We start from the raw sequence: 9,516 nt of genomic DNA, 5'->3' as shown, positions 1-9,516 counted from the left end.
CTATCACTCAATCTTCATTTATTTTTATTACTCACTGGGTTGGAAGTACTCACTTTACTCCCTGCACCTTGTGTGCAGATTCAGGTATTTCTGAACCAGGTAGCGGGTATTGGTTGCTCAGAGGCAGAGTCATCGGAGTTTAGCAAGGTAGCTGCCCGACGTTCGCAACACTTCTTTTCTCCCTCTCGATTTCATTAGACCGTATTTAGCACATATTTGACTCTAGTTGTATTCGGACCTTAGTAGATGCTCATGACTAGTGACACCTCGATGTCGGGCTGTGTTGGTTTTTATTTCCGCAAATTATACTGTTAAATGCTCATTTTGGGATTTTATTTCTGATTAAAGACTTAGTAGTTATTGTTTTAGTTGTTTAAAGTGAATTGGAGGTGTGTCGGCTGGCCTTGTCTTCACAAGAGGCGCCATCACGACCGGGTTGGGATTTAGGGTCGTGACAGGCGGCCGTTAGAATGAAGGCATTATTGGCCCAAAAAATTAGCGTGGGGGATTTTGTTGGCCCAGTTTGCTAACAGAGGACAGAAGTGAGCTATTTTCAATAGTTTAAGGATATTATTGGACCTTTTCCGTATTTCCAATGAGCAAACTAAGGTTAATATGGTCAATTTTATTGTTAATTAATGCTAAAAGGTGAATTCCTTAATATGTGTAAAAATAGCCAAAAAATCACTTAAAGTGGACCATAGGGAATATTTAAAAGCACTTTTTGAAAAGCTTGGTCAAATATATATTGCTACTCAAAAGTGCTTTTTAAATTTGTCAAACACATAATATTTTTTTTTCTTTTCAAAAAGTACTTCAATAAAAGAATTGATCTTAGAAGCTTGACCAAACATGCTACTATAATTCTCATTATTGGGTCTAACAAATATTCACTAATTAACTTTACAATAATTAGTTAACTAATCACATTTTTAGTCAACTGCTAACTCCAGTTATCTAACCTCAGGTTACTCCATCCTCAATAAGCAATATTGACATATCCTTTTCTGCAAGTTATCGACAATACTATGGCTCATTTGCTCGGAGGATTAGCTACTCCTCTTCTCTGCAAACCCATTAATGCTTCTTCCTTCAACAACAATTACACTTCCGCTTCCGCTTCCTCTCTCCACGCGCTTGATTCTCTGTACATCAAACGCGCTGCCGAGCTAGCTGACAAATCGGCCGGATTCACCGCTCCTCATCCTAACTTCGGCTGCGTAATCGCCCATCCCAATAATGGTGGAGGTACGGTGGTCGGAGAAGGTTACTTGTACGCCGAAGGGACAATTCCGGCGGAGGTGCAGGCTGTGGAAGCCGCCGGCGAGCGGTGTCGAGGTGCCACTGCTTATCTCAATATGGAACCTGGAGACTGTCACAGCAATAGCAGTGCTGTCTCTGCCCTGATCAAGGTATATTTACTCAGTTTGACTTTCTCTCCTTCAATATACGTAAAAATAATCTGTATCTTTACTCAAATAGTGCCAGCATATAGAAGAAGGGTATCACAAATGAAATTTCCTTACACATACAAGACATTTACTAGAGTAGCATGCTGTATTTTACTACACAAGATTGAGAAAGCAATTGATTACTGTTTCGGAACCTGTGTGTTTCATGCATTTGGGACTGTCCAGATTCTCATCCTTTTGCTGCTTGATTGACTGCACCTCCGTTTTTAATGGAAAATGGACCATGATGCTATGATGAATAGATAATAGTTCAATTCTTGGATCCACGTAAGTCCGTGCTTGTCCCCCCAGCCAACAGTTGTGGAGCTAAATAATGGAAAAGGGATTCAAATTATACTGTGAAAATAGGGTAAAAATGTATTTTAATGGTTATATATAAGCTATTGAATCCCCTTGATATAAGGGAAAAATCTAGTGGAGTGACAAAGCGACTCAAAAGGTGTGACATTCTATTTCTTTTTAATCCCTTTGTATAAATTCTTGGCTCTGCAACTACTAGTCAATAGTGAATTCTGCTGTTAACAACTTGTGTTTTAATTGGAATGCATCCAGCTGGTGTTGACCTTTTCACCTTTTATAGTTTTAACTTTTAAGGAGCATGGTACCGTAAATGCAAAGTTGCTCAGAGGAGAAGTTCATGTAACACTTAAAAGTTAATCTGTTTATTACCACCTTATTAGCCAGGAAGACTGATTGCAAAAGTTGATTATATGCACGCTTTTGTGTTAAAGTTTAGTGCGATTGATGCATCTTTGTTAGGCAGGAATTAGTAGAGTTGTTATTGGAATACGGAATCCGTTGCAACACCTTCGCGGCAATGCCATTCACGCGTTGAGAAGTGAAGGCCTTCAAGTTGATGTGCTTGGGGAAGATACACAGAATAAGATTATTGAGGTAAAATATAATATGTAGTATCCAGGACAATGCACTTGATGAGCTTCTGTATGGCAATTTAACTCTTTGTTAGGTCTCAATTCTTAGTTCTGGAGTAATTAAAACATTCTACATGATACAAGGAAACCATAGCACTAACTGCACTTCTGATTTTATTCATCATACGTGTCCTTGTTTTTTTTACCTTGCAGTTATGGTGAATATCTATCTACTTTTCACATTTTGATGAGATTAGAAGTCTCTAGAAAAGAAAAAAAAGAGTACCGCATTAATGGTATGGTGCTAAATGTTTTTGTAAAATCAGACCATATACTCAGATTTCTACCAGCAGAAGAAATCATTTGACAAATTACTTATGGTTCCCCAGAATTCAAAATATTCTTGATAATTCTCAAAAGTGGAGGCATGCATTTTCTCTCCTTAGTTCTCCCAATCAAAAGTTGCAGGATATCGTCTTCGAAAAGAATCATACATCATGTTCACATCAGATTATTAGCATTTATATTCAATCACCATACTCAGTTATATACTAAATTCCACTTCTCCGATTCAGACTCCTCCTTACCAAGACTTTTCATTACTAAAATTGCAAAACAAACTAAGATATTTAAGTATGGCGAAGAATTAATTCAAAGTAAAATAATTCTCGTCACTGTGTAACATAGGTCACACCCGAATTTTAGCAAATTGCATAAGCTTTTCATCCCCCTAAGTTTATACCTTCTTCAATTGTGGAAATATCAGCGTCAAACGTTTGGATTATCTTGGATAAAGAAGCTTGGGAAGGAACAAAAGCTCTTAGAGGCCAACATTCTATCGCAGTGCACCTCAGGAATCCTTCACTTGTTTCGATGGGTGCTTTCACTGATTTAAGCCCCCACAAATAGAACTGAAGGTCTAAAACTTGGCTCGAGTTATCTGCAGTTAAGGGCCTCATCACCGAGCCATGGGTAATCTGTGGTGAATTTAACCTCACCAGGTTTCCGGGAGAAAGAAGACACAGCAGCAGAGTTACCAGAGAAATGGAGGAATTAGCTCAAGCTTGTAGACCCCCCTACTCACTGGTGGTCAGTTCGCTTGGTTTGAAATATGAGGTTTTTGAGGAACTGGTGAAACAATGGTGGAATTACTTTCACATTTATGGCAGCCTGGACTTCATTTTTGCTAAAAAATTGCAGCAACTAAAAGCAAAGCTAAAGGAGTGGAATCATCACATCTTTGGAAGGTTGGAACATAGGAAATCTGAAATTTTGAGAAAAGTGCAGTGGTTTGGCTAGTAAGCAAAAACCAGGAAACTCACTGAAGATGAAAAACTCCTCAAAGATGAATCTTCCATGGAGTTGGAAGAAAGTGCAAGATTAGAGGAAATGTTATGGAGACAGATGTCCAGGTGCTTATGCGGTTATGCCTTGAATTAGGAGACAAAAATACAGTTTTTTTCACAAGATGGTGAGTGCTCATTGGGGATACAATCACATTGATAGATTAGAATCAAATGGGATGTTAGTGGAAGATGAAGAGCCATAAGCGGTGAAATATTGAATTTCTATGAGTCTCTATACCAATCCCCGATCCATTGAAGGCTTTCATTGTACAAGACAACACTCCAACCATTTAAGATAAAAAAATCAGCTGATGCAAAGACCCTTTGATGAAGAGATGCGAGGTTATTAAGACTGCAGTGAGGACAAGGCACCTGCCCGGATGGTTTTACAATGGAATTTTACAAGAAATGCTGGGGCATCATCAAGTCTGATCTTATCATGGCCATCAACCATTTTCACACTCATGATAGGTTTGAGAAAAGTTATAATGCTTCTTACGTTGCCCTAATCCCTAAGGAGAATGGTGCTACGGAATTAAGGGGTTTCAGGCCAATAAGTCTAATTGGTACCTTTTACAAGGTGCTTTCTGAGTTACTTTAGGGATCAGTTGGAGACACAATTTCAAATGGCTTTCATCCTAGGAAGACAAATAGCGGATGCTTCCCTCATTGCTAATGAGTGCCTTGACTCCAGAATGAGGAAGAAGGAAGCTGGAATTGTTTGTAAAGTGGACTTGGAAAAGATGTAACGTGAACTGCCAGATTTTACTAGAGGCACTAAAATTATGGGGATTGGCATTAAATGGATGAACTGGATAAAAGCTTATATTTCCATAGCCTACTTTTCGGTCAGTAAATGGTAGTCCATAGTGATTCTTTCCAACCCCTAGAGGAATGAGGTGTCGTTCTATTCAGTAGAGGTGGTTTGAGGCAGGGAAATCCTCTTTCTCCTTTTCTCTTCCGTATAGTTATGTAAGCTTTCAATTGAATGCTAAATAATGCCATGGACAGGGGATGGTTAAAAGGGTTCACTGTGCTAGAAGAGACCAATTAGAAGGTGAAGATATCTCACATTTTCTACGCAGATAACACATTGCCTTTATATGGGGCAGAGAAGCAGCAAATCATGTATCTGAGAGCAATGCTACTAATATTCGAGGCTGTTTTTGGATTACTTATCTGTCTAAGAGCTCCATGTTTGTGGTGAATGAAGGCAGAAACATACAGGCATTGTCCAGTATCCTGGAATGCAAAGTAAGAGCACTACAAATTTCTTTTACAATCATGTGACAAAATTCTGACACTTGGCAAACCAAGATGCTCCTACTACGGATCCCAAGATACATGCCAATGCCTCTGTTTTCCTTGCCATCTTCCACAACAGGCTGAAGTGTTTGATTGGATTGGTCCAAGCTTTTTACAGAGGATCATCAGAAACCTGGTAGTCTACTGTCTTCCTGACGTCTGTATTGGAGGTTGGGGGATTGGAAACTTGTTCTTTTTTTTTCCTCAAAATTACTTATCTGTTTGATATTGCTCGACCTTCAGATGCATTAATCTTCACACATATATCTAGAAATATAAGTCGTGAGTGAAAATATTGCTGCCGACAGCAATATTTTCGCCTGAGGCTTCTTTCTATAACCTTCACCTCCCCGGTAGTTTTAAGATATTACAGTAACCTTCCTTATTTTTAGGTTTCGAGTACCCAAACTTGTTTTTGTATGTCGATCATCCTGCTTGCCCTTATAATATAATAGTACTTTCTCAAAAAGTTGTGTGCGCGTGTGCGCATCACTATGAAGTGTTTAAAGCTTTATTTTTTGATTCTAGAGACGCTTCAAAATATGATATCCTGAAGGGAAAGTTGATCGCATAAATAAACTGAGTTTGATTGCTTACTGAATAAAATAGGTTTTATCACTATCAAAGCTTCGAAGAAGGTGACTGCTATGTGGATAAACTTTGGGGGAAATCTTTTGTAATTTAACCCTTGTTTAGATGCATAATATTTGACCTAACATTAGAAACTAAAACCATTAATTTCAAGACATAGCAAATGGTTTAGTATTTGCATTATTATGATGAGTTCTAGATCTTTGTTGAAGATAAATGAGTATTTGTTTTTTAAAACTCAAAAAAGAAAAAAAGAAGAAACGTAAACCCAATATACTATTAATGTCTTGCTTTAATAAATCATGGTAGTTTTTCGCCTTTTAGAGCTAATTCATACATTCTTTAATTTCTGCTCTGTGTAGAGTTAACACTTATGGTCTATAATTTCCAGGAGGCTGTGAAATCCTGCCTTTTTGTCAATGCTCCTTTGCTATATAGAGCTGCGTGTCAAGTTCCGTTCTCTGTTCTCAAGTATGCAATGACACTTGATGGTGAGCGCAGAGCCTATGATGTTGTTGCAGCAGTGTTATGGTAACAAATCACAATTTTCATTAACAAATTGGACAATCACCCATTGTCACATTATGGTGTATGCAGGGAAAATTTCTACTAGTAGTGGTCATGCATCTTGGATCAGTAGCAAAAAGTCAAGAACTCGTGTTTTTGAAATGAGGGGTAGAAGTGATGCTGTTATTGTTGGAGGAAATACTGTGCGCAAAGACAGTATGACTCTTCCCAGTCCAATGTCCGAATGTTGTTAATATACTGTCAGCTTTATTAGAGATGCCGAAAATGGCTTTATGCTGCTTAACTTTGATGAGATGCCCCAGATATTTTACTGTTACTATGCTTTTGATTTTGGTTTCCAGATCCACGTTTGACGGTTAGACATGGTGGTAGCCATCTTCCCCGGCGTATTGTATTATCTCAAACTCTTGATCTTCCAGAAGATGCACATATTTGGAATGTTTCTGAGGTCCCCACTATAGTTGCTACACAAAGAGGTGCAAGGAGGAGTTTCCAGAGATTGCTTGCATCCAAAGGCGTTGAAGTGGTTGAATTTGATATTTTAGATCCTAGAGATGTTATGGGGTATTTATATGATCGTGGTTACCTCTCAATTCTGTGGGAGTGTGGAGGGACACTGGCTGCATCTGCTATTTCTTCTGGGGTCATACACAAGGTTTGCTCTCATATTTTGTACTCTCCTGCTGAGCTTTTATTACTTGTAAGGAAGAAATTTGATTTATCCTCTTTAATTCTTAAACGGAGAGTATGCAACTGAAATGCTAATTTTGATTTTCTATTTAAAGCATTTTAGAAGTTACTGTTCTTTTACACCAGTGAATAACAGCGAGCTGCCTGATTCAGGGGCTTTTTACTTCAGAACAATCCAATGCAAGGATATATCTCATTGTGTTTTAACTAAATAAGGACGTCAGTGTGACTTGTCTAGTGCATGGATTCCTTTTGGTTCATTCTTTATTATTCATTGTACTATCAAAAGTTTTTGTCAATGCTCAGAGCATAGACTATCAAACTCCCAGCGGTTTGTGTATCTTTCTTTGCTTTGCTTACAGTTCAGCCTTTAAGGTCTTCTTCGTCTTATTAAGAATTCATCAGTCCTGTTTGTTGGCGGTAGGGGTGGCAAATGGGCGGGTCGGATATGGACGGGTCAAAAACGGGTAATGCAAAATCTGACCCGACCCATATGTAATATGGATTAAAAAACGGGTTAACCAACGGATAATATGGATATCCATATTATCCATGACTTCTTGAATACGATCACTTTAGTTTTGGGAGAATTCCTAGTCTCCCAAACATGAGAAACCCCCAATTTGAGGCTTTACAAATGTAGAAGTTAAACTCATTAGTTATCCATTGGTTATCCATAAACTCATTACTTATCCATTTTTTAATGGATAATATAGATGAATAATTGTTTTCTTTTAACCATTTTGCCACCACTAGTTGGTAGCTCTTCTAGTTGACTTAGTTATTAAACAGACCTTTTTCTGCTCTGCTAAAGGAAATTTCAGATAGTTTGCATATGGATAGGAATTTTTAGTTTTGTTTTGCAGTTATATATTTCAAACCTTACTGCAGGTACATGCATTTGTTGCTCCCAAAATTATAGGTGGGAAGAATGCACCGTCTCCAGTTGGTGAACTTGGAATGGTAGAGATGACCCAGGCTCTGGAACTAATTGATGTTTGCTATGAGCAGGTCAATATGCTTCTCCTTTTAAATCTCTGATGATGTGCATAATAGATGCATGTATTGCTGTCACTTATCCGCACCCTGTGCATTTTCCTCGTTTTGGCCTTATCCAAATTTCTGGCAGGAATGCACCCGCAAAATTTAAAACCGCCCCGCCCCGCCTTTTTTTCATTTTGTTATTTTTGCTAATAATTGCTTGCCATATTTTGTACGGTCTATAGTGATTTCCGTGGAGTAAACCCCCAAGGAAACCCGCAACCGGCCCGCCCCTCATTAGATTTTGAAAAAACAGTTTCAACCCGCCCTGCATAAGATCAAACCCGCCCCGCACCCGCTCCGCTCCATTGCCATCACTAATTTCTGGTCTTGTTTTCTTATTCCAGTCCAGTTCCTTGTGTTTTAAGTCCTGGTATCTTTTCTGATAAATCCACTGAAGTAAAAAGAAACCTTGGTTTTTCTGCTAGGCTAAAATCCTTTTTATAGATTTTAGATGCCAGTTACATTTCATCGTGGAATGTTGTTGAATTTCTTGCTAACCATGTTACCATGTCTAAGCCAAATAAGCTGCATGCTTGTAGTAGTTTTTCTTCCTTTCTGTTCCTGAAACCACATTGCCCGGTTGTAAGTAGCTTATTGAAAGAGGAAGGAATCACAATAGCCTTCCTGATAATCTGAACAACCTCCACGACAAACTGTATGCAGAAGAGGAATGCAAAAATCAATGGTCTTTTACCTTTCCTAAGAGGAAAAGTCATTCCTATTAGGTAATTAGGTTTTTAAGTTCTAACAAACCAAGGAATTTGTAAAAACTTTCACTTCAGTGGAAAACTCTACCTGTCGGAGCGTCACAAAGCAGAGGCGATATCGAACTGAAATAAAGTAGAAGGGCAGCAGTAGGTTAAAGGACAGCGTAAAAATTAGTCTAGGTTTAATGAATCCTTTGAACCGAATAAGCGCAATGTACTCAAAGGATTCCTATATCCGTGCCTAAGTAATCTTGTAACTGAGTCATAGTTGATTTTATTTTACCTTGAAGGGAACTTTAGCTTTCAAAAAGGAAGAAACTAAAGAGAAAGTAGTCAGGATATCAGCATGCATTAGAAGGATAAGTAGGAATTGCAGGAGAAATTACTTAGTCCCGTGTTACTTCTATCTCTTTCAAAAAAAAGTGCTTAAGTTAGAGCTCAGTTACTCTCCTCATTCATTATCCATGTGCCAATCTTGCCTGCCAATTAAACTTCTTTCCATATTCCTCCTTCACGTTGTATTGCTCATATTCACATCTCTTGTGAGTGCATATGCCCAAGATAAAAGATTTTGCTTAGGTGTTTCCAGACGCAGCTTTCCGTTATCTATCTATCTTTCCCAATCTTCAAACTCTTATAGTTACCTTTGGCAAAGTCAGCTTAATGAGGGTCCTACACTGCATGTTGTTGGTATTGTCCTGTGTGTGCAGACTTACCTCTGAAGAGCAGATAATAACTTCCTTGGGCTAGACTTAACCGAGTGCATTGTAGTTTCAAACAAAATATTTAACATCCTGTATCACTATGATAATCAGTCAAGGTTGGTAAAAAGCAAAGGTCTCCAACAACAACAACTACGCCTCAGTCCAAAACAAGTCGCGGTCGGCTATATGAATCCTCACTGATGTCATCATCACATCAAATAAAAATAGAAGTGAGAAATAAGTTATATATATATATA

General features: G+C 38.3%; 1 protein-coding gene across 1 annotated transcript in view; it reads left to right on the top strand.

Moving 5' to 3' along the window:
- LOC109225884 (riboflavin biosynthesis protein PYRR, chloroplastic) overlaps positions 939-9,516 on the top strand; it is a 13,127-nt gene continuing 4,549 nt past the window's right edge. Inside the window, exons 1-6 of the mRNA XM_019390696.1 lie at positions 939-1,412; positions 2,232-2,366; positions 5,978-6,077; positions 6,184-6,309; positions 6,456-6,769; positions 7,696-7,815. Of these exons, the coding sequence (XP_019246241.1) occupies positions 1,029-1,412; positions 2,232-2,366; positions 5,978-6,077; positions 6,184-6,309; positions 6,456-6,769; positions 7,696-7,815 (1,179 nt within the window). The 5' untranslated portion in view covers positions 939-1,028. The remainder of the gene's footprint in view (positions 1,413-2,231; positions 2,367-5,977; positions 6,078-6,183; positions 6,310-6,455; positions 6,770-7,695; positions 7,816-9,516) is intronic.

Source organism: Nicotiana attenuata, chromosome 5 (genome assembly GCF_001879085.1).
Source record: "Nicotiana attenuata strain UT chromosome 5, NIATTr2, whole genome shotgun sequence".
Classification (NCBI taxonomy): domain Eukaryota; kingdom Viridiplantae; phylum Streptophyta; class Magnoliopsida; order Solanales; family Solanaceae; genus Nicotiana; species Nicotiana attenuata.
The sequence above is the reverse complement of the archived record's forward strand: the minus strand, read 5'-3'. Positions and strand labels throughout refer to the sequence as shown.